General features: G+C 61.0%; 1 protein-coding gene across 6 annotated transcripts; it reads left to right on the top strand.

Moving 5' to 3' along the window:
• The first annotated feature begins 12 nt into the window (after positions 1-12).
• GPR35 (G protein-coupled receptor 35) lies at positions 13-20,265 on the top strand. Of its 6 annotated transcripts, none has more exons than XM_079133949.1 (3): positions 13-642; positions 7,077-7,203; positions 18,798-20,265. In XM_079133949.1, the coding sequence occupies exons 1-3, from the start codon at positions 561-563 to the stop codon at positions 19,723-19,725; spliced, it is 1,137 nt and encodes a 378-aa protein (XP_078990075.1). In that variant the 5' UTR covers positions 13-560; the 3' UTR covers positions 19,726-20,265. The 6 variants fall into 6 exon arrangements, with proteins under 6 accessions (XP_078990075.1, XP_078990079.1, XP_078990077.1 ...); XM_079133950.1 differs by lacking the exon at positions 13-642 and adding an exon at positions 2,620-2,641 and having other exon boundaries at positions 18,798-20,263; XM_079133953.1 differs by lacking the exons at positions 13-642; positions 7,077-7,203 and adding an exon at positions 2,597-2,641 and having other exon boundaries at positions 18,798-20,262.
• The last annotated feature ends 6,378 nt before the right edge of the window (positions 20,266-26,643 follow it).

The following is a 26,643-nucleotide window of genomic DNA, read 5'->3' on the forward strand; positions in this document are numbered from 1 at the left end:
TGGATGACTCACGGGCTCAATCCCCATCTCCCTGCTACACACACCAGATGTCCAGGGAGGACTGAGGGGTGTTGCTGTTCATGTGCTGGGTGGGGTTGGCTGTCCCCAGTCCCTCCAGTTCTTCTGCCCGTGTCCCTCAGTGACTGGAAGGCCCTGAGAGTCTGGTGCCATCCCTGCAGTCCTGGTGGTTCAGTAGAGGCTGCCTAGGGATGGACCTGTGTCCACTGCCTCCCCTCCATTCCTGCTGGTCCTGACCACCACTGGCCCAGCCTGCAGAAATGGCCCTTGTCCTGGCCTCCTGTCAACCCCCTGCCCCGCCCTTTCCCTCCAGCTGCAGATGGCTCTCCCTGCTCCGTGACCATGAACTGACTCAGGCCCTTTCCTTTGCTCTCCTAAGTCCCCTGCCTTCTACACTGACCTTGATGAGCTGGGGCAACTGGGGTGCTGGCACTCAGGGCCAGGAGTGAGGAGCTGACAACCAAAGAAGGCCCTGAAGGGTGTCCTGCTAGTTGGTCACGCTGAGGACATTGTTCTGATGCAGCTGGAAAGCAAGCCACGCCATGGTGGCAGCCTGCATGCCTGAGCTGTGCAGAGCCAGACTGGAGCCTTCTGGGCTCCCAGCAGGGGACACAATTCCAGCAGGTACACCAGGCGACGGGAAGGCAGCCTGCCAGAGGGGCCCAGCCGGGATGGGGGTGAGGTGGCCTGGCACAGCACCTGTCCCTCTCGGCATCCTCTCAGGGATGACCAGGGCCCCATGAGGCAAGTCCTGGCCTAGAACCCAGCTCCGCTGCCCCACTTCCTGAGCCAGTGCACAGGAGGAGGAGTGGCCTCCTGCCACACCTGCCTCTGCACAGCCAGCAGTGTGGATCCAGTGGGATGGAGACCATCCATTTAAAGATTCCAGTTGGCCTCCTGGGTGGCCACAGCAGAGCCAGTCACTCTGCTCAGGAAGATGGCAGGGCTGATTCTGACCTCTGCTGCACATTTGCCCTAATGGTGACAGCACACCATGACCTGAGAGGATCAGCTGCCCCCTAGCTGAGAGTCCAGTTGTCCAAGGGCCATGCGGAATCTTGGGGTGTGATGGCGCCAACCTCCCCCTGTATCTTAGGAGCCGCTGGGGGCCCTGACCCCAGCCTCCCGACACCAGTTTTCACTTGCTATCTTGGTGTGGGGCCGCTTCCGTGTCCCGCTCCTCCTTCCTGACTGCCATTTGACCACAGATGTGCAGCGAAGGTGCAGGTCATTCCCATTTGCCAACCCGGTAGACGTTTGGAGACCAGATGGCGAACCTGGTGGGTCCGTGGTTATGCAGGCTCATCCTGGCAGTACTGTAAGCTGCCCCTTGTGTCCCACTCTGAAGGGCCATGAGCGTCCACCCAGGTGGGACCTATGTGCCCCATGGCTCTCAAAATGTCTGGATGTCCCCTTCCCAGTACACAGCCATTGAGAGAGGCAGAGTCCTGAGTGGTCCTGCTCCACCTGCTGTGGGGACAGTACTTCCTCGCGGGAAGCTGCCTCCACCCATGGATTTCTGGGTCTGAAAAGCTGGCTGAGGTACAGAGGCTGCCCTTGCTGTCCCTGACTGACTCCGCCAAGTGGGGCCTGAGTGGCGACTTGTGCTGTTCCTGCCGACACCCCATGGCTCCTGTGGTGTCCCTGGCACCCCTCAGCCTTGCCACTCTTAGCCTGGTCTGGTGTTCAGGGTCTTCACTTGCTTAGGCCTCTGGACCCCACCACTCTGGGTGGCCAAACCCTGTGACGCCTCGGGTGCTGTGTACAGTGGAGGCTCAGCCTGCTGAGGGCTGCGTCCTCCTGGCTGTCTTCTGGGTGTCCTGCAGCACTGTGAGGGGACTCTCTGGGGTCTCCTGCATGGATGCTCACCTCCCCCTCGAGGGCCCCACCTGCGTGGTCCTGTCACCCCCTAAGACCCGCCTTCTCACATCGCCTCCTTGGGGTGAGGGTTTCAAGGCATATACCTGGGGGACACAAGCACGCAGACCCTAGCAGCATCCCTGTGGCCTGAGAGCTTCTCCCTCCCACCTGCCCCCTGACAAGCCCTCAGACTCCTCAGGGCCTGTGCCCACCAAACAGGGCTTCCCTGAGAAAGCCAAACCTGGAGGCCGTTCCCCAGCCCTGCCACGAGTAGGACACCCAGAGCTCTCCAGACGCTGGAAGGCAGGGTCCGGCCCTTCCGTGGTGTCAGGGCTGTGTCCAGGGCCAGGCCCAGACCAGGGTCTGCCGCCACGTGGTGGGTACGACCGTCTCCTGGTGAAGGGAAGGGATGGCAGCCCTGGCAGATCCGGACCAGCCGGCTGGGTGTGTGCTTGAGCACACCTCCTCCCAGCCTTCCCGGCAGACTTTGGTCCATACTGCTGGCCTGGCTCCTTCCGTGTGCTGCTTCCTGCTCTGGGGCTGCTGAGCAGTGCCTGGCTCTGGCCTCTTCTCCTCCGGGAGCCATGCCCTGCCCGGTGCTGGCTCTCGCCTCTTCTCCGTGAGCCATGCCCTGCCCGGTGCTGGCTCTGGCCTCTTCTCCGGGAGCCATGCCCTGCCCGGTGCTGGCTCTGGCCTCTTCTCTGCCCTTACTCCCCTCCCTCCCCCAGGCCCAGGACAGCCTTGGGGCCACAGAGTTCCTGAGGTGAGTTTGGGGTCCTGGGCCCTTGAGAGCAGGTGATCTTGACGGGCCTGGCCAGAGCAGGGCTTCACAGGCAAGAGGCACAGCAGGGTGGGGGGCTGGGCAGCGCCCCGAGGGCAGCACAGGGTCGGCCCGGTGCTCAGATGTGCCCGGATACCTCTCTGTTCATAATTGTGCCTTGCTGGTGTCCTGTGTATGCCTCCCTTGGTTTTATGGGGGGTTCTCCCCTAATGTTCCCTAGATTTAAGCCAGCTTTGCTGCCATTTGAGACTAATGGAAAAGCCATTTTATTCCCAGGGATACCTTGAAGTCTTTTGATCTGACCCGGAGCCCTGGATGCAGCCCCTTCATCTGCAAAGGTCTTTCCTGGTTTGAAGGAAAGGCACTCGAGGGGAAGGCTGGGCTTGCCACTCAGCAGCCCGCAGCTCTCTGCAGGGTCTGCAGGGTTCTGACCACAGGCTGTTGGCCATCTGGTCAAAGCTAGGACCCCCTGGGTCTTTCCTTGATCCCTGGCAAGTTCAGGCAGTGTCCACTTAGATGGCACCACCTCCTATCCAGGCTGGGAATGCAAGGTCTCTTGGCTCAGGGTCCGGGAGACGGGCAGTTTCCCCCAGTCAGGACAGGGCTCTGGTTGGGCCCCGGGAGCTGCCTGGACACGCTGTCCCAGTGGGCCAGGAGGCCTGCTGCAGGAAAGGAGCAGCCTGGCTTGGGCTGGGTGGTGGCTGATATTTCGGGGCCCAGTCCTCAGGCTCTGTCCTCCGGTGCCTGGGTGGTGGGATGGCGTGTCACTATGCTCCAGTTGACCGAGGACCACTCTTCATGCTCCAGGCCTAGCAAGGGCCCTGAGGGGGAGGCACACCACCTCCTGGGACTCACTGCCCACCCTCTGTCCGTTCCGAAGGCCCCCAGCAGGCGTGTGTTCCTGACCATAGCTGTGAGTGTGCCCCTGTGCCCCTGGTGCTCACGACCCTTAGGGAGGGCCTTCTGCTCCGGTGATCAGAGAACCTGATACCAAGGTGACGAATGGACAGAGGGGTGGCAGCAGGGGTGCTCCTTCTCCAGCTGGGGTCAGCGGGCAGAGGGTGGAGAGCAGATCTGCAGCCCCGCCTGCCTGTGGCCCGTGGCCCTTATGGGTGTGACCACAGGAGGCGCTGCAGGAGCCTGGGTGCCCCGCGGAGCCCTGAAGTTCAGAGCCGCCTCCATGTCTCTCCAGGGACACTGTCCAAGGGTTTGCCTTGTAAAAGGTGTAAATTCACAAACGCAACAACTGTAATAGACCTAAGTTTTTCAAATTTTGTACTCTGTATCAATCTCGGCAAATTGAAACTTTCAAAAGTGTCCATTTCATCTAAGTTGGCAAGTGTGTTCACGTAAGTCATTAGAATGTTCCTTTGTTAGTCTTCTAGGGATGGTCGGCTCTGCAGTCTTATCATTCAGTCCTCCAGGTAGTCGTCTGCATTTCCCTTGATTGGTCTGGCCAGAGGATTATCAATTTTACTGATCTTTTTAAAGAACCAATTTTCATTTTATTAATTTGCTCTGTGATTTTTCTGGTACGTTAAGTTCCACTCTTTCTTGTGTCTTTCTTCTGGTCACTTGGGCTTGATTTGTTGCTGTAGCTGTTGGTTCCCTAGCTTCCTGGAGTACGACCTGAGCTCACTGGCTGTGGCTCCCTGCTTCAGCACAGCAAACCTGGGAGCTGTGATCTCTTCCAGGTCAGCATCAGTTCTATTCTTACAGTTTGACAAGCTTTGTTTTCATCATCATTTGGTTCAAAATATTCTTTTTTTTAAATTTGCAAGTTCATTTACTTTTATTTTTATTGTTTTTAGTTTAAATTATTTCTAAAATCCCTTCAATCACTTATTTGATCTTAGCGTGTCTGACTTCCAGCTGGTCAGCATCTCTGGCTGCCTCATGCCTTGTTCCTGGCTTCTTCTTACGTGCATGGTGTTTAGAGAGCGTGCTCTGACGCTGACCATGTGGGGCTGTCTCGGGGCCTGGCAGGGCACAGGCTCTGGAGAAGGCTCCGTGTGCACGTGGACAGAGCACATGTCCACTGCAGTCAGGCATCTGTCCTGCGTAGGCCAGCTGGACAGATGGTCATTATTGATGTCCAGTGTGCTCTGAGCTACTGAGAGGAGGGTGTCACGATGCCAGCACAATCAAAGATTGTTCTTCCTAGCTCTTAAGTTCACTTAAAAACCTTTGTGAGTAGATACATGTACTTCTAGAGTTGTTTGACATTCTTAATGAATACACCTTTTATCAATATTCCTTTTTATCTCTGGGAATTTTCCCTGAACTGACATCTACTTTGGTGAGATGTGCCAGCTTCTTAGGATTAGTGCTGTGTTTTACAAACTTCCTCTTCTTTTACACTATTTCTTTTAACTTTTCTTGGTACCTAAGCTGTGTATGAGGTGACAGCTTATTGTCACATCTTGCTTTTTAATCCAGTTTGATGATCTTTGACAATCCTTACCTTTGAAGTGGAATTGTGTGTACCAGTTATATTTAATGCAGTTATCGGTATGATTGGGTTTAAGTCTATCATCTTGCTATATTTGTTTTCTATTCATCTTATTTGTTGTTTGACCACCCTTTTTCTCATCTTCTTTTGGATTCAATTGAATACTTTTACATTTGATCTGTCTTTTGTTTATTTATTATACCTCTTTGCTTATCATTTTGGTCACTGTTATAGGGTTTTCCACGTGTAGATCTATCTTATTAAGGTTTAGTTGGAAGTAGGCAGCAGGTGGAAGGAGGAGTCAGGACTGACACAGCTGACCTGGGCCACAGAGTGTCACTCCTGGGGGGGAGGCTTTGCAGGGAGATGGCAGCTGGGGCAGGGGATGAGAAGCCAGGGGATGTAGTTGGTGTGGGATGTGCTACATTTAAAGAGCTTCTGAAGCATCAAGAGAGTTGCCTGGGAGGCAGACCTGTGCGTGGTCCAAGCTCAGGCCAGATGAGCTGGCCGTTTGGGGTCATGCCTAGGGCTGGTTGTTGGATCAATGGGCAGGGGGACTCTGCTCAAGGTGAGTGTGCGGTGGGACAAGGAAAGAGTCTAGGACCCAGTCCTGACAAATCCCAACATTTAGGAGGACAGTCGGGGTGTGAGAGGGAGACCAAAGAGGGAGCTGAGCAAGGTGAGTGTGTGTCATGCAGCTGCAGAAGGAAGTGGCTTAGTGGGTGCTGAGTGCAGACGGAGTGCAAGGGGAAGTCGAGGGTCAGCTCGAGTTGCAGACCCTCCCCTGAGGAAGGAAGGGGTGTCATCCCTATCTGGTCAACATATCAAAACCACTCAGGAAAGAACGTGCGGTCGGCATGATGCAGTCAGGCGGGTGAGACGGTGCTGACCAGGTGTGCACTGTGGGCCAGCAACGGAGTCCACAGGGACCTCAGGAGCTGTTTCTCTGACTGAGACAGTGGGGCGGGATCTCAGTGGGGCGAGCACTGCCAGGAGAGGCGTCAGGGGCGTTGATACCTGCTTGACCCTCCACGGCTGGGACTTTGAAGGAGGCAAACAGGGTCTGCCCAGGCCAAACCCAGAAATTCCACAGGTGAGCTGAAAGGGGAAGTCGGTCCATTGGCTGGGTCAGTGGCCACGGTGGGCTCCCGCCCCACCGGCAGGGCTCTCTGTGGCCGCTCCCGAGTCCTGCCCTGGGAGCTGCGACACGCAGCTGCCGTGCACAGGGAGGACTCCCAGTCTGCAGTCTGTCATTCAGCTGCAGGTCTGCCCCACCACACCAGCTTCCTGGAGCCGCACCCAATCCTGGACACAAACCTCACGCCCCGTTGACCTCAGAGAGGAGGAGGCCTGTGAGGACGGAGGTCTGCGCGGTCGGAGGTCTGCGGGGCTGGGAGTGCTGTGTCCATCGAGGCAGGCGGGCCCACGAGGCGCACAGGCTTGGAATGCGGAGCAGGCCTGGGAGTTCCAATGAGGTTGAACAGACAGGAGCCTGCAGCCTGTGAAATAGGCCCTGAGTTATCCGCGTGTGCATGATGTGTGCGTGTGCGTGCGTGCACAGATCCAGGGAAGGGGTCTTAGACTCGCTAGACTGAGCAAGCTCCAGTGAGAGTCCACCTGTTTCCTGAAGCCTCCTGCCCAAGCTGACCTGACTCAGCCTGACCCTGACCCTGACCCTGACCCTGACCCCGACCCCGACCCCGACCCCAGCCTCCACTCCAACCCTAACCTCACAGGCATTGCTGAGCCTCCCTGCTCTGACTTTCACTCCCACCCAGTTCCCACCAGGCCCCGTCTCCCTGCTTCTGTCCGTGGCTCTACGACCCATCAGGTTCATGGTTCAGGCTGCTACTGCCCCAGTCTAAGGGCCTGAGCTGGTCATTCCCTGGGACGTGAGTCTGGTGCTCGCCCTCCTGGGCCATGGTTTCCTGACCTATACACCATGGGGTTGGGGCTGGGGTGCAGAGGCTGGAACCCAAATGAGCTGGGGGAAGCCACCAGGTCTCTGCTGCCCCAGCGCCCCGAGCCCTACATGGAACAGGCTGTATCTCCCAGGCATTGATCAGCTCCTGTTCCAAGTCCTCCTCAGCAGGTAAGTGCCCTGGGGTTAGCCCAGGTGGGAGCAATCAGGGAGGTGGCTCTGCCCTCTTGGCTCAAGCTCGCATGAGCCAGCAACCCTGCCTCTCCACTCAGGGCCCTTGCCCTGGGTTAGCTTGTCAAGTGTGTGCATGTGTGTGCTTCTGTATGTGCATGTATGTTTGCATGGTTATTGCTCAGCATATCCTTATGTGTATATGCATGTATGCATGCATGTGGACGTGAGTATCCATGTAATCCTCGTGTGCATGTGTGCATGTCTGCATGCGCATGGGTGTGCACTCGTGGGTATGTGTACTGTATCTTGTGCTTGTGTGCAGTGCATGCATGTGCCTCTGTGCATGTGTACATGTGGGGAAGCCATATTACACCCCATTCTGGACCAGTCAGGCCCAAGCAGCCACATCTGGCCTGGCAGCTGCCCTCCTGTGCAGCAGGGAACCACCCCATTTGCTGGTGACTCCTGGCTCCCTTCGCCCATGATTCCCTTCTCCAGCTGCTCCCCTGCCTTTGAAGCTCAGGGACCACTTGTCCCCAGACCCTGGAGAAGCCCTGTCTCCGGCACTGCTGCTGCTGAGCAGGTCCCATGCACTTCCCAGACCTTCTGTGGCTTTGCAGCAGAGGGTTTGAAGAATTTCCCAACATGCACAGATGAACAGAGGCAGGGTAAGGCCACATGCCTGCTGTCCTATCCTTGGCAAGGACCAGATCACGACAGTGCTGCTCCTCCACTCTCCATCTATGGCCCAGAATACCTGGAAACAAATGCCAGACATCATATTATTCTATCTACAAAAACCCTAGTGTGAAGCCAAGATAAGGACTTTCAAAAATACAGGTCTCCCACAACCACGTCCACATCCTTGCCAAAGAAGGCACGTGCCTTCTGGGTCCGTAGGCCCGCACCCTTGAGGTTCCCGCTTGAGGTTTCAGGAGACGGTTGGTCTCCTGAAAGCAGCAAGGCAGACGGGTCCCTGGGCTGCCACGGTGTGATGTTGCAGCTCTGGCATCTGCGTGTGCTCACCAGCAGGCCCCGGAGGCGGCCCAGCCTCTCAGAGTGGGGCCGTCCCTCGTGCTTGGCCTGGCGTCATCGCTGGGGACTGGCTCTGCAGCCAGTGCCTTTCTTCTGTGCTTTCAGCTTGGCACACTTACGCCTGCCAATCACTCATCGATCTCTTGTCAGATTCTGGTGTGACTTTGGCTTCTTGGCAAGTATAAGTGGGACCTGTCCTTCCACCAGGAGCCACTGATGACCATGACTGGTCAGCAGCCACAAGCAGAACTTCTGTGATCCCTGCCCCTAGTTTTTATGTATCCCCCTCCCCGCCTTGAGGATGAGGTGGACTTACTGGACCCCTTATAAATAGAATACCTGAAAAAGAAAGGGACGCATGGTCCCTTCTGAGGTAGGGTTGGAGAGGGCAGCCTGTGTCACACTGAGGGAGTGAGTTGCCTCGTCTGAGCTGACTGACCTCTGAGGGTGCAGGTGGTGGGGAGCTCAGGAGCATCCAGCGGCCCATCAGGAGCAGAGTCAGGGTGAGCTGGAAGCAGGCCCTCTCCTGGCTGGGCCTTCAGAAGGCGCGGCAGCCCTGGCCGAGGGCTTGGCAGATGTGCGGGCCTGGACCCCTGACCACAGACGCGGGTAGTGGGCCTCTCTGCTGTTTCAAGCTGCTGCTTGTTCGGGGTGATTTTTTGCTTAGTGATAGACAACAGACAGTGCACAGCTGAAGGCAGGGATGGCTGGTCCTGGTCCAGCATCTCTGTGGTGGACAGGAGGGCATACCTGCGTTCTCTCCTCTTCACCCTTCGCAGCTGAAGCTCCTGGGTAGGAGGCGTCAGACCATGTGGTCACATGGAGGATGGTTTATATAGGAAAGCTGGACAGAGTCTCGATCCCTTCCCTTTATTTACAAGTCTGTAAACAGTGAGCTGTTTTCCTGGCAAGCATCTTCCACAGATCCACGGATTCAAATATCCTTGCTGATGTCCAAGGCACCCTTTGTCCAGTGAGGGCCTGTTCAAGTGGACGTCTGAGTCCCTGTGATGTGGCCTCACCATTGAATGGCCGCTTCATCCTGTAGCAAGCAGACATTCCGGGCTCCTTTCTCACTCTCCCTTGCCTGGCTCACAGCGCCCTCTTCTCAGGGCCCTGCTCCCTCTGCAGGAGAAGTAGCGTGCAGACACATCCGGAGGCCAGGGTTTTGACTGACTGCACTCGTCACTGTGTCCTGCTCTGGATCTGGACTGCCCCAGATCCGAAGCTTGGTCCCAGTACAGCAGTGTTTATAGGCAGAGCGCCTGGGAATTGACTGGATCCTGAGGGCTCCCAGTTTGTTAGTGGATTAATCCATTGATGGATTCACAATTCAATGGCATTATTGAGAGGTGGTGAGAACTGTGGGGGATGGAACCTATAGGTGGAGAAAGTGGGTCACTGGGGGCATGACCTTGGGGGCTATATCTTGTCCCAGGTCCCTTCTCCCACCCTCTGCTTCCTGGCTGCCGTGAGCTAAGCAGCGCTCTTGACCTTGTCCTTCCACCATGATGTTCTGCTCCCCTCAAACCCAAAGCAGTGAGTGAGCTGGGCAACCAATCTCTGGAGGCAGGAGACAAGAAAAATCTCTCCTCCTTTTTCTCAGGTATGTTGTCACATCAATGCAAAAACCAACAATCACACTGTTTAGGTCTTGTTAGAGGATAGAACTGTCTTTTTTTAAAAAATCAAGACACGCAGTACTAACATAACACCACTGTCAACAGCATGATTTCTGAAGAGAGTTTAAGATTTGTTCAATGATTTTCAAGGACCTCGGGTTAAATAGTTACAGAATTAAAACCGTGTGTTAGCTTACTTGGAAAATTATTGTTGAAAATAACATTTTTTGCTGTTATTTTTGTGGGAGGCTGATATGAACACAGCCAGGTGACTGGTTTTATAACAAGGTTGTTAAGTCACCTTGTCAACACAGTGCAAATCAACGGGCCTCAGTTTGCTTTTGATGTTACGAATTCCTCTTCAAATTTAGTTTAATTTGGTGACTACACAAATATTTACATGGTCGTAAAGCCAGATCTACAAACCAAGGCGCCACCGAAGCTTCCACCCATCCCTGCGCCCCCTTCCGCCGCCTCCTCCGGGTAATGGTCTAATCAGAAACAAATGCCATGGCTGATCCTTCCATTTGTGAAAACACAGCTGCTGGCTCCTTGAGACCTTTACAGTCCCCGTGCTCCTGCCTGGCGTAGGTGCTGGGGACGTGCCCTGGGGAGGCCTGGGCAGGTGGACACTCTGCCCTTCTCCCCTGCCTGCTGGGCACTTCCCCCTGCCCTTGGGACCACTGGACAGCAAGCCCCGTCCCCCCACTATCTGCATAGACTCTGGACACAGGCAATGGGACCAGTGGCCTGCGTGGGGGCTTGAAGGGTCTCGGGGGTCCTTGAGCTGCACCCGAGGAGGCTTCTCTGAGCGACCCTGCTGGGCTCCCGGCCTGGCTGGTCAGGGCCAGCGCCTCTCTGAGGGTGCTCTCTCCCATCTCACTGGCTCCTCTTCCCTGAGCTGTCAGTGCCCACAACTCTCAGCCTGCATCTTGCCCAGCCTCAGGGGACATGTCTCCAGGGCGGGTGGTTCCGGATGGCAGGGGGACGCAAGGACCCGGCACTGTTTCCCAGGGACTGAGGACCACCTGCCTCAGCGTGTCCTGGGCACTGGGTAGATGTGCCACTTCCAGGCCACCCTAGGCAGCCCACCTGGGGCCGGCCAGCAGGAGGCCACTGTCCTGGTGAGGAGCAGGTGAGTCCCTCACAGAGACCTGGACTCCAGCTGCTGGATGGTCACTGCCATGTGTGAAGCAGGGCCAGCAGGCTGCCACCCTCCTCCCACCAGACTGAGCTGTGCCTTCAAGCTCCTGCTGGCAGCCCAGCCTGCGGGGGGCCTGCAGGTTCCGAAGCAGGGGAGTGGCCCTGGAGAGGGGCTCGAGGTGGACTGCTCTCTGCTGGGAAAGGACCCGGCGACCAGGGCGGTGGCTGGCGGTGAAGGGCTGAGGAAGAAGGCACCCTTCCCAGGATGGGGCTGGCTGGGGGCCAGCAGCCAGCCTTCCAGTCAGAGAAAACCTCAGCCTCGAAAGGGGAAGGAGGCTGGAGCGGGGGAGCGGCTAGAGGCAGAGAAGGGGGAGGCAGCGCCTGAGCCTGCGCAGCTGGGGTTCCCGGCAGGCAGCCTGAGGCCAGCCACACTTCTGGGAGGCCGCTGCAGCAGGCCACAGGAGCTGTCCAGGGGTGAGTGAGCTGCGGCCAGGGCCAGGGATCAGGCCTGCTGTGCTGTGGTCTCTGGGAAGGTTCTGCCCCGAGGGCAGGGAGGCATCAGACCTCTGGTGGCCAGATCTCTGCAGGGCAAAGGGTGACCATGGGCACCGAGGGGCAGGGTGGAGGCCCCAGAGGAGGGAGGCTGCCCTCTGTCCTGGAGCAGAGGCCTGGCCTTCCCTGCAGGAAACATGGCCCACGTGGGCTCCTGTGGAAAGGGTGGTGGGGCCCAGAAGGGCACAGTGTCCACAGCTCCCTCAGGACGCCTCAGCTCCCTTAGGACCCCTCAGCTGCCCCTCAGGACCCCTCAGCTGCCCCTCAGGACCCCTCAAGCCCCCTCAGGACCCCTCAGCTGCCCCTCAGGACCCCTCAGCCCCTCAGGATCCCTCAGCTGCCCTCAGGACCCTTCAGCTGCCCCTCAGGACCCCTCAGCCCCTCAGGACCCCTCAGCTGCCCTCAGGACCCCTCAGCCCCCTCAGGACCCCTCAGCCCCCTCAGGACCCCTCAGCTGCCCCTCAGGACCCCTCAGCCCCCTCAGGACCCCTCAGCCCCCTCAGCTGCCCCTCAGGACCCCTCAGCCCCCTCAGGACTCTGGTCCCCATGGTGTCCCTTTGCTACCCCTGGTGTCTTCTCTCCTACAAAGGCCTCCTGTGTGTTGGAGGCTGTGCCAAGAGAGGCTGATGGCCGGCAGAGCCAGGGTGCTCCCTGCAGGTGGGTCTGTCATCAGCTCAGGGAGGTGGCAAGATGAGGATAGCGGGCCGCCTCTGGCCATCAGGCCACTTCTGGCCATCGGGCCAAGTACCACCTGGTCCCAGGTGGTGTGAGAGCTCCCAGGCTGGGCCTGGGTCCAGAGGGACTTCTAGCCATGACTGGGAGTCATCCCAGGAGCAGGAAGCCAGAGTAGTCCAGGGCAGAGCCCGTCACCCTAAATGGGCCCAGGAGCCTGTCATAGGACCACAGGACTCTGCTGGAGCAGGTGGCCCAAGCGGCATGGTGCCCAGGTCAAGGCAGAGACCACAGGTCTGGTGGCCTCCTGGGGGTACAGAGCTGGTGTCCTTCCTTGGTTTGCCATGCCCTGCTGGGGCGGCCATCTGGGGTCTGTGCGAATGGAGACTCAGTGCATCATGGGTGGCAGCCACCCCAGGGTGGGGTGAGAACAGGCAGCCACACCTTGCCATCCGTGCAGGAGAGAAAGCAGGAGCGCCACTGGAAGGAGCTCAGGCCACAGAATGGCCTTTGTCCAGGGGTGGGAGACGGAGCAATGGCCATGGCCTCTCAGCCCTCTTCTCCCCACCCCCACGCAGAGGCCGCCTCAGCCTTCCTGGACACCCTCACCCAGCCCTCCCATGGCAAGTCCCCTCCCACTGCCAGAGCCTGGGGTCGGCAGCACCTGGGCCCACAGTGTGCAAGGAGGTGGCCGGGGATTGTCCTAGGTCCTGCGGGAAGCCCCAGAGTGTGGCCACCCAGGGGCTTGGCACACAGCAAGCCTAGGTCGAGGGAACACCAGGATCGCTTCTGGTCTTACAACAGCCAGCTGCTGCTCATCCTGCCCCTGTCCCCCACCAGGGCCACCTCTCTGCTGTGTGACTGAGGGCTTTGTCCTCCCGGAAACTTCCATGGCCACACCCTCATTTTGCAGAAACTTTTAATTATGGAAAATTTCAAATATACCCAAAAGAATGGAGCAAAGGCAGAGGCACCGGGTGACCACAGTGCCGCCATCGTGCCAAGAAGGCAGTGGCGGTGCTCAGCCCAGCACGTCCAGGTGGCACCATCTGGGGCCTTGGGAGCCTTCCCAAGTGGCCCTTGCAATCAGGGTCCAGGCGAGTCCCTTGAGGTGCTGGCCCCAAAGAGGCAGGGACGGAGGGCAGGTTCTCCAGGCTCAGAGGCTAGGGACAGAGCTGTGGCCTGGACTGACACCTGCAGGTGACCCACAGGTGCGAGGCAGACGTGGAGGAAACAGAGGCCATGACCGACCAGGAGGGACTGTGGCCTGGGAAATGCCCAGCGGGCCCAGCTGGCCCTGTGGGATGGTGTGTGGATGGACAGCAGAGGTCAGGAAGGAGTCGCCAAGGGCAGGACACCTCTGAGGAGCTGGGTCCAGGGGGTGGGCCTCATGGCCCTTCCTCAGGAGAGGAGGGGTGAGGTCGGTGTGCTGGGGGCTCTGACCGCCAGAGCAGCCCTCCAGCAGGACAGCACTGAGGGAGCCGGGCCTGGGGTGCCAAGGTGGGTGCAGGGGCTCTGGCTTCGGGTGGAGTTCGCGGGGCCTCCCCCTGTGCCCCTGGCCCTCTCGCGAGGGGCTGCGGTCTGTGGGGGTGGGGGAGGGCTCAGACAGGAGCTGGAGAGGGAGTGAGAGAGGCCAGACTGGAGAGGAGGACGGGGAGTCCACGCGGCTCCCGGCAGCCCTGCCCTGCACCCTCCCCGTGGTTGCTGCCCGCATCCAGCAGCACCGTGACATCAGAGGCTGGGGGCAGGTCCCCAGGCTGGGGTGTTTCCCAGGCCTAGTTCCACGAGGAGGGGAAGAGAAAGTGCTGACCAGAATTGGGAGAGCCCCCCCCCTTCGTGCCGGGGTGCTGAGCGCGGCCTCCGGGGCGGGGTCACTGGAAGGTGGGCCCAGCACTCAGGGCTCCAAGCCAGCTGTCATCCTGACGGAATGACTCTCACTCTGCTGCCGTCCTGCCTGGCTTAGGTCACCGCCTATGTCAGAAACCACAGGAAACGATGCAAGAAGGGAAAAGGCCTCCGGTGGCCGATTGGCCCAAACTAGGATGACAATGGAGAGCCCGGAGCGCCCGCGTGCACTCGCTCCGGTCCTGGCTTGTGCGGGCGCCAGGGCTCTGGGGAGGGCAGTTCCCACTTTCACTTGAGCCCGAGGCAAAGCTGGAAGGAAGCTGCTGGGTCGGAGAAGACAGCCTCAGTGGGAGATGGAGAAGAGAGAGCCCCAGGGCTTCCCGTGCTAAGTGGGCCTTCATAGAACCAGCGAAACCCCACACAGCCCCAAGCATCGGCATCGCAGAAAGGCAGGGATTTGCTGCCACAGTGCCTTTGCACACACCCTGACTGAGGCTGTGGCGGTGACCACAGGTGCCCCAAACCCTCAGGGCAGGCCCAGGCCCACCACCACGTGTCCGCTGGGTCTTCGCTCTCTTTCCAGACCTGGATCCCAGTACTGGTTCTTGAGGGACCTGGGTGGCCAGAGGCTAAGGCAGCTCAGGAGGGCACCATCCTGCAAACCTGCAGGATTTCCTGGAGCGGCTTCCTAGAGGGCACTCTCGGTTCCCAGGAGGGTGGTCTGCAGGGCATCTGATAGCCTGGCCCCCTTGTCAGAGTGGACCAGGGTCCTCCTGCAGACCACAGCCAGCCAGGTGCAAATGGGGGGCTGGCCTTAGAGAGAGGGTGCTGCTGGGGTGCACCAGCTACAGCGAGGCCTCCACAAAGGGCGTGGTGCCACCAGCGCGAGGCCGCCCAGCAGGGGGGTAAGGGGCCTGTCCTCCCCTGGAACAGGAGACCTGGCGGCAGGACCTCAGCCTGTGTCCGTCTCCCCAGGCCACCTCGGCCTGCTGGGGAGGAGCGCAGGCGGGCTGCGCCCGGCCAAGGGCTGCCCTCCCGGCTCCAGCCAGGTGCCGTCCAGCAGCCTGGCTTCCTGCCCAGCTGGGGAAAGCCCTGCCCTGCAGATCCAGTCTGGGTGGTGGGGTAGGCTGGGCCCCACTCAGGGTGGGTGCGGATCCAGGCAGGAGCAGGAGACCCCTCCCTGCTGAGCCTCAAGGCAAGGCCGGCTCCCCGGGCCAGGCCCAAAGAGGACCAGGAAGGGGCCCGAGTGGCTACCTGGGGATCTGGGTCTCGGGGACGGTATCTTCCTTGGGCGCCTCTGGGCGAGGAACCTGCTGCAGGTCAGGAGGCTGGAGGGCTCGAAGCAGCCATGCCCCTCCTCTGGCCTCAGTCTTCGTCACTGTGCCAAGGGCGGGCGTGAGACCAGCCCCACAAGCCCTCCGTAGTCTTGGAAGGGAGGAGCCGTGGTCAGAGGCCCGGGCCAAGCTGGGCCAGCGTCCTTGCTCTCAGGTGCGTGGGGCTGGGGGTGGTCTGCAGGAAGGAGAGCTTGCCCCACATAGTTCCAAGGGGAGGATGGTGCAGGGGGGAATGCCCGCCCAGGCCTGGGAGCCAGGGGGTCGGCACAGGCCTCAGGGGTGGGCTGAGTGGCCCGCCTGGATTTCCCTGCAGCCCGAGGGGCTGGCCTGCTGTCCCGTCTCCACACACACGTGGGAAGTACCACCCCCAGGCAGGAGCACATCACTGAGCACATGCGTGTAAGCCTGGACCAGCGTCCATGCTGCCCCTTCCAGGAAACAGGACGTGCCCCCTCTGACCTCAGACTCTGTGGCGCTGAGGCAGAAATGAGGTGGGCTGGGGAAGAAGAAGCCTGGGGTGGGGGCTGCCCTGGTTCTGCTCTTTTGAGTTGTTTCCAGAGCAAGGGCTCGGCCTCAGCAAAGACGCTGGTGTCTGCAGGTACCAGCATGGGTGGCCAAGGTCCACTTCCCTCCCAGACACAGCTGGGGCTGTCCTAGGTGGTGGGAGCCCCTGCCAGCCTGCTCTGTGCTCTGCAGTGGTCAGGAGGCAGCCAGGACTGACCCACCCTGCATCCCACACAGCCCCTGTTGGGGCTTCTGCAGGGCAGGGTCAGAGGGCTCAGCCTGGAGGTTCCCACTGACCCTGACAGGTGGGCACTATGACATGGCTAGAGGCCTCCAGGTGGGACAGAACTGCCGGGGTCAGAGCTGGTGAGGCTGCGACCAGGTCTCAGAGCAGGTTGTGGCTGGGATGGAGCCTGGGGTGCTCAGGGCAAAGACTGTGGAGGAGCTTGCTGGAGGCACTTGCGTCTGGGCCAGTGGGCCAACCCTGCATGTGGCCAGCAAGTGCCCAACAACCCAGGGGTCTCCTAAGGCCTTGGCCCTCACCTTATTTGAGACTCTGAGATCTATGTTGTAGGTAGCAACCTGGATTTAAAAGGCAGCACAGAACAGTGACTGAGAGGCCTGGGGCCTCTATGGTGCCCAGCAACAGGGGCCTGTGCCCCACTTCCTGCCCCTTGTCTTAGCCTGGCCCCTAGGCCAGATGAGCACCTGGGGCGCTGTGACCCCTCCAGACAGGAGCAGGCTGGGGAGGGGCCGTGTCCCCATCCAGACAGGAGCAGGCTGGGGAGGGGCCGAGGCATGGTGTGGCCTCCCTCTGTTGCCAGGGACTCCTCTCCTGAGGGTTGAGCAGATGGGAGGCCCTGATCCTGCCACAGAGGGCGCCCAGATCATGTGGCCGCTCGTCTCCCTTGCCTGACCCCAGCCCCATGCTGGGCAGGAAGTCTCCATGCTCCACCTCCATTCCCCAGCCTTGCAGCAGCTTTGCAGGCCACACCGTGAGTGCCAGGGCCCAGCTGTGTGTGGGCAGATACCAGTGCCCACACGGGGAGAGGCCTGCTCCTCTGAGCCACTGGGCCCTGAGCACAGGCACGCACTGGCTGCAGCTGCCCCAGACTTCACTCCTTGAACTTCCTGGCAGGCACCCAAAGATGGAGGAGTCCTGTGAGGGGTCCCCTGCCTCCTGTGCCCACGGCCTTGGCGAAGCCTGCCGTGTTCTCCCCAGTGACCCAGGGTGCGTGTCATCGCAAATGGGAATTTAAAGACTGTGGTTGGATGTTTTAAAAACTTTTCCAACAAAATACTGGACTGTCTGAGGCTAACAGGAAATGAAAACCCTGGGTATGTGACATGAGGACCTCTGCGCCACCAAGGGGGTGCTGGACATCAGAGAGGGGCCAGGCCAGGCCCCCACCCTCACCCTCAGCATGTGCAGGTTCACAGCCAGATTTGTACCTCTCCCAAGCCAGCAAGGTGGGCAGCAGAGTGGGGCCTGGACCTGGCCTCTCAGGCGGGGTGACTTGGATTGGCAGGTGGCCTGGAGGCCTCCCCACGCAGGCCGGACCCACCCCACATGGCTGAGGTGCTCCTTTGGGACTCTGAGCAGGAGGTTCCCAGGACTCTGGGTTTCTGTGGACAGTGCAGGTGTCCTGTTTCTGGGAGAGAAGGGTGGACAAGAAGGGGCATCCCAGGGGTTGGGGCCAGCAGGTCCTAGGGGAACCTGGGAGCCTGACCTGGCTTAGTGTCCCTCCGAGGGCCTCAGTACTGGGATGGCATGAGAGAGACGGCAGCTCCCTTCCACAGGAAGGGAAGAGAGAGCCCCCGGGCTGCGGGAGGCCACTGGGTGACAGGCGCACGAGAGTCTAATTGCTGGCGAATGGGCCATTACCCTTCAGTAGATGTGGGATCTAAGGGGACGATGCAGACAGGAAGGACTCCTCTCTGGCTGGGTCTGCGCCTGGCTTCCCTAATGCACTGTGGGCTGGAGGGTCCCTGGGGAACCCCCGCCAGCCCGCGAGCCATCTTGGGATTGGCTGCTCCTCCTCTCCTGCCTGGGGAGGGCCTTAATTGCCTCCTGGGGCAGAGGAGGAGGTAGGGGAGCAGAGAGGCCTGGGTCTGTCACTCCCGGGGCACCAGGTGCCTTCCCTGCCCCATCAGCCTTGAAGAGCAGCCCAAGGGATCCCTGGAAGCCCTGTGCTCAAGGGGCCAGAGGCGACCCCTACCCTGATCCAGGTGCTTCCTGGTGCCCAGCCAGGAGGCTGAGGTGAAGTGGTGGTGTGTCGGCTCTGGGCGGTGGCCAAGGACAAGGCGATGGAGTATTCTGGGAGCCACTGCTGTCCTGGGCCTCTGCTTCAGCAAGAGGCCAGGCAGAGAGGATGCTGACCACTACTGGGGAGCAGGCAGGTCCAGGGAGGGCCAGGAGTGGCAGCAGGCGGCCTTGGCCTCTGTCCTGGGGCCCAGACTTGGGCCTTAGGCCAGCATGTAGGGCCACTCTGTCTCCCTGTGGACCTTGGCACTGGTGGGCCTGGGCTTCCTGTCCAGCACCTGAGGAGCCAGGGGGATTGTGGTCTGGAGGCAGGGCCTGTGCGCTGGGCTGAGGTGGACTTCCAGCGCCCCTGTCTCCCTCTTGCCCTGCCCGGGCAGGTCCCAGGAGGGGAGGGTCGGGAGAAGGGGAGGGGATCTGCCTTCATCTCTGCCACCTCGGCCGTCCTGTGGCGGAACTTAGGCCTCGAGGTGACTGACCTTTTTCAGTTTCTATGCTGTCTTTGGGCAGTTCGGGTGTGCAGGCCTGGATCACTGCACAAGGGGCAGCAGGCTGTGGGGTGGGGCAGGGCCTCACCCCTGGGGTCCTTCCTTCTGCCACGCTGATCTCCCGTCCCTCCTGCAGCCCCGGGACCATGAACGGCACTTGCAGCGCCCCCTCCTGGCCCCCGTGGCTCAAGCACACCTTCCTCATCTACTCGGGCTCCCTGCTGGTGCTGGGCCTGATGCTCAACGGCCTGGCCCTCTGGGTGTTCTGCCGCCGCATGCCGCAGTGGACGGAGACCCGCGTCTACATGGCCAACCTGGCCGGGGCCGACCTCTGCCTGCTCTGCTCCCTGCCCTTCATGCTGCTGTCCCTGCAGCACACCTCGGACACGCCACTGTGCCAGCTGTCCCAGGGCGTCTACCTGGCCAACAGGTACATGAGTATCAGCCTGGTCACCGCCATCTCTGTGGACCGCTACGTGGCCCTGCGGCACCCGCTGAGAGCCCGAGGGCTGCGCTCCCCACGGCAGGCGGCGCTGCTGTGTGCCGCCCTCTGGGGCCTGGTGCTCGGCTCCCTGGTGGTCCGCTGGCGCCTGGGGCTGCAGGAGGGCGGCTTCTGCTTCCGGAACCAGGCCCGGCAGGACTTCAGCAGCACCACGTTCTCGCTGCTGGGCTTCTACCTGCCGCTGGCTGTGCTGGTGTTCTGCTCTCTGCAGGTGGTGACCGCGCTGGCCCAGAGGCCAGCCGCTGAAGTGAGGCAGGCGGAGGCCACCCGCAGGGCTGCCCGCATGGTCTGGGCCAACCTGATCGTGTTTGTAGTGTGCTTCCTGCCGCTGCACGTGGTGCTGACGGTGCAGGTGGCCGTGGGCCCGCCCTCCTGTGCCCTGCGTAAGGCCTTCAGCCATGCCCTCGCCGTCACCAGCAGACTCTCGGATGCCAACTGCTGTCTGGATGCTGTCTGCTACTACTACATGGCCAAGGACTTCCAGGACGCCTCTGCGCTGCCCACGCCACCCAGCGCTAAGGCTCACAAGAGCCAGGACTCTCTGAGCCTCACCATCACCTAGGAGGCCCACACTGTGGCCAGGTCTCAGGGTCTGTGGACAGGCAGCTAGCCAGGGAGCCTGTGGCCAGCAGCATGGAGCCCTGAGACCGACCCTGGCCTCACCCTGGTCTGTGGACACTCTTGGAGGCCAAGTGGGAAGGCTTGACCCAGGCTTGCTGAGCCAGGGATGGCTCCACCTACTTCCCTGGGAAGGGACAGGGATAGCAACCAGAGGATGAGGCCTGAGAGGGCCAACCCCAAGGACCCTGGGACCGGCACACATAGCCGTCACCCCCAGAGCTGACTCCCTTGGGGACACACTAGGGCTGGAGTAAAGCTGTACACTGCTGGCAGGCTGCAGGACCCTCTGTCACCCTTCCCAACCCTAACCTAGCCAGGTGTATCTGGGGATAGGGCAGGGGTGCAGCGGCCCTGGGGTGCAGCGGCCCTGGGGTTGCAGCGGCCCTGGGGTGCAGCGGCCCTGGGGTGCGGCGGCCCTGGGGGTGCGGCGGCCCTGGGGTGCGGCGGCCCTGGGGTGCACTGGCCCTGGGGTGCAGCGGCCCTGGGGGTGCAGCAGCCTTGGGGTGCAACGGCCCTGGGGATGCAACGGCCCTGGGGTGCAGCGACCCTGGGGTGCAGTGGCCCTGGGGGTGCAGCGGCCCTGGGGTGCAGTGGCCCTGGGGGTGCAGCGGCCCTGGGGTGCAGTGGCCCTGGGGGTGCAGCGGCCCTGGGGTGCACTGGCCCTGGGGGTGCAGCGGCCCTGGGGATGCACTGGCCCTGGGGTGCAGCGGCCCTGGGGATGCACTGGCCCTGGGGTGCACTGGCCCTGGGGTGCAGCGGCCCTGGGGATGCACTGGCCCTGGGGTGCACTGGCCCTGGGGTGCTGCGGCCCTGGGGATGCACTGGCCCTGTGGTGCACTGACCCTGGTGCCTCCCTCCTTTCTATTCCTTCCTCCCAGGCCCCTGACCCTCTGAGGAGCCAGGTCTTCTGGGGCTTTGGCGGCCTTGTGGGCCGACATTAGGAAAGGCCAAGTGGAACGTTTCCATGACCCTGCCTCCTCCACCTGACACCCAGATCTTCACTTCCAAAAGGCAGGAAGTCTGCAGAGGGATGCTGGCCAGAGCATGGTCCCTGACTGACCAGCTGAGCTGAGGCTGTGTGCAGGCCTCCTGTTCTGTCCCTAGCCAGGTCTGGGGACCCAAGGAGATTGGCAGACCAGCCTCGGGGCTCAGCTCCAGCCATGCCCAGCACTGAGGACTGAGGAGGGGCCACCAGACAACAGGGCGAAGGGCCAGGTGGCAGGAGCTTCCAAGAGCTCAGTGCTAGGAGGACTCAGTGCTGACACATGCAGGGCCACCATGCCCAGGCCTGGGCTGTCCCCCTGGCCACCAGCTGTGCCCATGGCCTCTGCCACCAGAGCAGAGGGAAGGAGAGCAACGGAGAGCGGGAGTGTGGGGCCTGTGTTTGGCTGGGCTCCCTGCTGGGTCCAGCCTGGCCGGACACAGCACGTGGCCTTCCCTGGCCTCCTTGCCCAACAGGGAGTTTGGGAATGGGGGCCTCTGGCTTCTACACCCCTCAACCCAGCTCTGGCTTGGGGACGTGGGAGCCCAAGCTGCCTAATGTGAATGCCATCTCACCCTGAGAGCAGCCCCTCTGACCTCAGGCAGCAGGGTGACCTCTGGGTGAGACAGTTGGATGGGCCGCCCACGTCTCTCGCTCCCACAGCCTGCCTGTGCCTGGCATCCGCCTGGACCTTGGCCCAAGCCGCTGAAAGATGTTCCCTTGTGCCTCACTGAGTGGGCCGGACGCCTGAGTGGCCCTGCTGTGCGTGACCAGGGGAAAGGAGAGGAGTCTGCTGCCCAGCATTCCTGGGCAGGCTAAGAGGCGTGTCCCTCAGTTCCTGGGCTCTGCTCCCCTTGGTGGTGCCCAGGACAACTTCAGGGTCCTTTTTCTGGACCTGTCACTGGACCCACCTCAGATTTGGAGCCCCCCTGGTTGCTAAAGATTGGGCCCCCAGGGTCTGGGGCAGCGACCCCCTGAAGGCAGAGTGCTGGAGGCCAGAGCGGGCCCAGGACTCCCGGCCCTTCCAGCCTGCAGGGCAGGGGTCTCGCCCAGGTGAAGGGGGCAGGAAGGGCACAGTCCCTCCCTCTGGCTTCTCTTTCCAGGACTCCTTGAGCAGCCCCTGAGGGGAGGGCAGGGCCTCCAGCCAGGACCCCCCGCCCTGGGGCTGCAGGCCTGCAGGCCAGGTCCCCGTCCTGTGGCATCATTCAAGTCTGGGACGCACACACCCTGCCTGGTTGGCCTTGCTCTTCCGCTGCCACACGCTTGGCTCTGCCTTGGGATTGGAGGGAGATTTTCAGGGGCCACAGGTCCCAAGAATGGCCTGCTGCGGAAGAGGACCCGGGAGCCAGGTGGCATTGCCGGGATCCTGGGGCGGAGCACACAGGCAGCAGGCTGACGGCGCCCTTGGCACCCAGCAGCCGCCCGGGGGGGACGCCCGCCAGCTGCAGCCCTCCCAAAGCCACAGCAGAGTCTGCGGCATCGCTTGCTAGAGCCGGGGGCTCTGCCGTCCAGGAGGACATGAGGCCCACAGTCTGCTGTGGAGGAGCAGAGCCGTGTGTCTGAGGAGGGGCGTGTGGGGCGGAGAGAGGACAGGCCTCCTGCAGGAGGGCCGGCTGCGGCTGGGCTGGGGCTCGCAAGGAGCGGTCTTCCCACGGCCAGGAGGGCCCCCTCTGTGGGGCACCCTGTTCCAGCTGGCCTTCTTTTGTCGCTGTCATTCTGTAAAACTGCCAGTGGCTGCCGGGGCCCAGAGCCCGGAGGTGGAGCTGGGCTGCCGGCTGGGGCCCCCGAGGTGCGACTGGACTGCGTGTTCCCTGGGCCCTGCTGGGGCAGTTGTGACCAGGACAGGCCTCGGGCTACGGGCCTTGCGAGGTGGGAATGCTGCTTCCCTGAGGCCATCTGCAGACGGGGGTTGGCCCCCCGGAGGGCAAGTGTGGACCCCTGAACTGGACGGCCACAGGCAGGGGGTCAGCAGAACGAGCGGACGGAGTCCTGGGAGCAGGACGCAGCAGGGCTGCCTCCGCCATCGCAGACCTCTCCCAGGAGGGGCTGGAGAGTGGATATTCTGTCTCCTTCACAAGGAGGCCCTGCAGCCTTGGGAGCGCCCAGGCAGCCACTGCCCAGCCGACCTGGAACCCAGCCCATGAGCTCCTGGAACCCAGCCCACTCCGCTCACAGGGAGAGGCCGCGGTGCCCCTGCCTGACCCTGTCCGCGGCCCAGGAGGTCCATCCCGAGGCTGCGGGCTCCTTCCTTCCTTCTGGCCGCTGGCGTTCCACATACCAAAGTGCAGACAGGACGTCCACCACAGCACAAGCTCCCTGCTGGCTGGCGGAGGGCCAGACTAGAGATTGGGCCACCACAGCCAATCCCACCACCGCCACCGCCTAGGGCGCGAAGGGCCTGGTGTGAGTCCTGCCCACCTTGAGATCAGCGCTGGCCCCTGGGCAGCACCAGCTGTGAGTGGGGCTGCGGTCCTGCCCTTAGCCCAGCCGCCTGCAGCCGGCTCCCGCCAGGTCAGAGGGCGCTGAGGTGACAGTGCAGAGCCCGCGACCCCCACAGCCTGGTGAGTGTGGCTTCTGGTGAGCCAGAAGCTCCTCAGCAGAACTGCTTGTTCACCTGGGGACGCATCCAGGGGGTCCCGGGGCCCACGCTGCTCTCTCAGGGGTTCTGGGGGCTGCGTCCTCCTCGTCTCCATGGCCTCCACTCCCAGGCTCACGAGCATGCAGTCAGGCTGTCAGGCCCTGGGAAGTCCTTGGGGTGGCAACAGGCCCGATGGGACTGTTTGTCCCAAACACGGGACCTGCCAAGCTCACCCTCTTTACACTAGACCTGCCCATCCCAGAGTGGAGCTGGGCCTGCGGCAGAGCCCATGTCCAGGCCTCCAGAGAAATGAGGACAGAACTGACTCCAAGCCAGCCAGGAGGGATGATGCACCTGCATCCCAGGGACTCGGGAGGCCAGTGTGAGGCCAACCTCAGCAGCTTCAGTGAGGCCCTAAGCACCTTAGTAAGACCCAGTCTCAAAAATAAGTGAAAGAATAAATAAAAATAAAAAGGACTGAGGACGTAGCTCAGCAGTCCCGTAGTTCCATCCTCAGTTACAACAACAAAGAAGAACCAGAATTCAAAGTCTCAGGCAGAAGCCTCCACCGTTCCCAGCCTGGCTGGACTGGGACCCGCCTCCTGCCATTTTGGGGGGCCCAGAAGGGTCAGCAGTGGCCATCAGACTCGGGAAGCCTCCTGGAGCGGGAACGTGGCTGTGCAGGGTTGGAGTGCCTGCAGCTTTGAGGTCCACAGGCCTGCGCACATGGGGGAGGCCACTGGCCACAGGCTCATCCAGACCCAGGGTCGCCCCTGCAGGCCCGGAGGAGCAGGAGCTGGTCTCTCTCTGGGAAGAGCCTGACGTCTCTCTCAGGGCCAAACCTTCTGCGGGGCACTCAAGCATCAGAGGCTTAGGAGAGGGGCCGCCAGGCCTGGGCACAGGGCTCAGCCCACGGGCTCCAGCAGCACCGTCTCGGTGAGCCACACGGACAGTACTGGCACCACCTGGTGCGGGACTGTGCCATGCCCTCGGCACACGAGAGCGCCCCACCTCAGAGGTGGAGGAGCCATGTGCCCGCCACACGGAGGCCACCATTCTCCCAGGGCCACTCGACCTAAGGAGCCCTGCTCCCTCAGAGGGTGGCTGGTGACGACTTCTGACTGGTTTGAGGATGAAAGGACAGGTGGCCGCAGACTGCTGAGGCCAGGTCTTACTGCAGCCCGACCTGCTGGCAGCGTGCAGAGGGGTGGAGGTGACCAGGTCATGTGACAGGCTGGGTCTCTGGGGGCTCCTGTCACTGGCCACTGCCCTAACCTGGCAGGGTGGGTGGAGAAGGGCTGGGGGTCAGTTCGACCTCTGAGGTTGTCCCCAGGCTGGCTGAGGAGGCATGAGCTGACCCGGGAGTGTCCCAGGGGCCTCACTGAAGTGTGCTGTGGGAGCCCCTAACTCTGCCTGATGTCACTCGGGGCTGGAGGCAGAGGAGAACCTGCCAGAGACGTTTGGGAGGCCCGTGCCCCTCCAGGCCCTCCACCAGGGTGGGGCTGAAGGGCAGAGGAGGTGCACGTGGGCAGGTCTCCAGAGCTGCTCACGCGCCAGGCCACAAGAGCACCAAGCAAACGACATGTGCTCTGGAGACGATTCCCCAGCTCTCAAGCCCAACTTCAGTGAGGGGCACAGGGCGATCCCCGTCAGGGGCCACGCTCACACCACAGAGGAGCGCGATCCCTCTCGACCACTGTGGACAATACCCCAGCTCTGGAGGCCCATCGCAGGCCTCGCTGGCAGGCACGACCCAAAACAGCCCCAGCAGATGGCACTCGGGCGCGGGGACAGTCCGCTGGCACCTCACGTCGGGTGAGCTTCTGTGAGCCGCCCTCTCTAGAGCTGGTTTGCCAGCCTGCTGGGTTGGCGCCGCCTGATCTCCACACAGCAGAGAGACCAGCCAGGGCGGCTTCGGGGCACAGGGTGGGTCGCAGCAGCCGCCAAACTGGGTTTCTGGGTCAACGGGAGACAAGCTTCAGAGAGCAGGGGCAAGATGACTGCTCACAGGATCTGGAAATCAGATGTGATGGAAACCGCCCACCGCTAAGATTCACACTTACGTAACGCACACGTGCAAAATGCTGACCTGCAGCGACACTTCCACCAGCTCCACGGGACAAGTGCTAACTCAGGCAGCGCTCTCTCAGGAGGGGAGCCAGCCCTTGGTGTTTCGGCATTACTTTGTTACACTTTCTAGTATAACAAAGCGTTTTAATTACACGACCTCCAAATAGAGTAACATCAAAATACCTAACTTTTAGAAGCTATTTAAGTAACCTGCAGTTATAGAACATTGTTTAAGAATTATTGACGACGATTAAAAAGATTATTGAACAGAAATAAAAATAAAAGTTATCTGAGCAGAGAGATGGGTCCTGCTGTGGTTCTGGGGTTCAGTGTGGCCTCAATGGAAGTGGGTCACTTGGAGGTGGCTCCCCCCACCCCATGGTCAGGCTGTGTGGACAGTGCTTACTCTAGGCCCATGTCTCTGCAGGGTGGGAGGGTCTCCATGAGGGCAGGAACAGAGAGTCTGAGCTGACAAGGCTCAGGAGCAGGTGGCCTCCACCCAGGGAGAGGATGAGGAGACAGGTGCCCCACCCAGGCCTGGGAAGAGGCAGGTGGAGCAGCGGCTGGCATTGTCCAGGGGGAGGCCAGCAGAACTTCTGAGGTCTGTTGGATTGGCACAGGAGTTGAGTCTGGAGGAGCCTGAAGTCCAGGCCCACAGGGGCCTTGGCAGAGCAGGCAGAGTTGGCATGGTGGAAGGGAATGAGGGCCCACTGGTGCTGCTGCCAAGGCTTCTTACAAAGGAAGTCTGACAAGATACCCAAAACCAGGGACGAGTCACCTCTGTCACCTGCACTACCCCGCCTGTGCGCGAGTCAGTACTGAGCTGCTCACACAGGCTACTGGGCACAGCGCTCTCTGGGGAGAGAAGCCTCTTCATGCCGCACTCTTCATGTCTAACAGCATCTGCTCTAAGGCGAAGCATCATGAGCTAAGTGGAGACAGGAAATGTGACCTGAAACCAGGAAGAAAAGCTGTCAGACCTGGATGTGGGGAAAAGGACTTCAGAACAGCCTTTGTACATATGTTAAAAAACCAAAGAAGACAACACAAACAAAAAGGGAGGAACAGACTGCGTAGAGAGACACTCTGAAGGCCGATCAGCTGGAGAGTCCAGAGTGCAGGACACAAACCTGGAAGTGGAGCAGCCGTCGGCTGGACCCACGCACGTGGAGGGAGCTGCAGAGGATCTGCGAGCTGGTGCACCGCTCCAGAAAGCATCAAGGGCAAGC

This window comes from Sciurus vulgaris (genome assembly GCF_902686455.1).
Source record: "Sciurus vulgaris genome assembly, chromosome: 3".
Classification (NCBI taxonomy): Eukaryota; Metazoa; Chordata; class Mammalia; order Rodentia; family Sciuridae; genus Sciurus; species Sciurus vulgaris.

Excerpts from the sequence above, each read along its gene's own strand:
- GPR35 (XM_079133949.1), top strand. The coding sequence starts at position 561 with ATGGTGGCAGCCTGCATGCCTGAGCTGTGCAGAGCCAGACTGGAGCCT. Across the intron at positions 643-7,076 it reads AGGGGACACAATTCCAGCAG|AGGCTGGAACCCAAATGAGC; the intron begins GTACACCAGGCG and ends GCTGGGGTGCAG. Across the intron at positions 7,204-18,797 it reads TTCCAAGTCCTCCTCAGCAG|CCCCGGGACCATGAACGGCA; the intron begins GTAAGTGCCCTG and ends TCCCTCCTGCAG.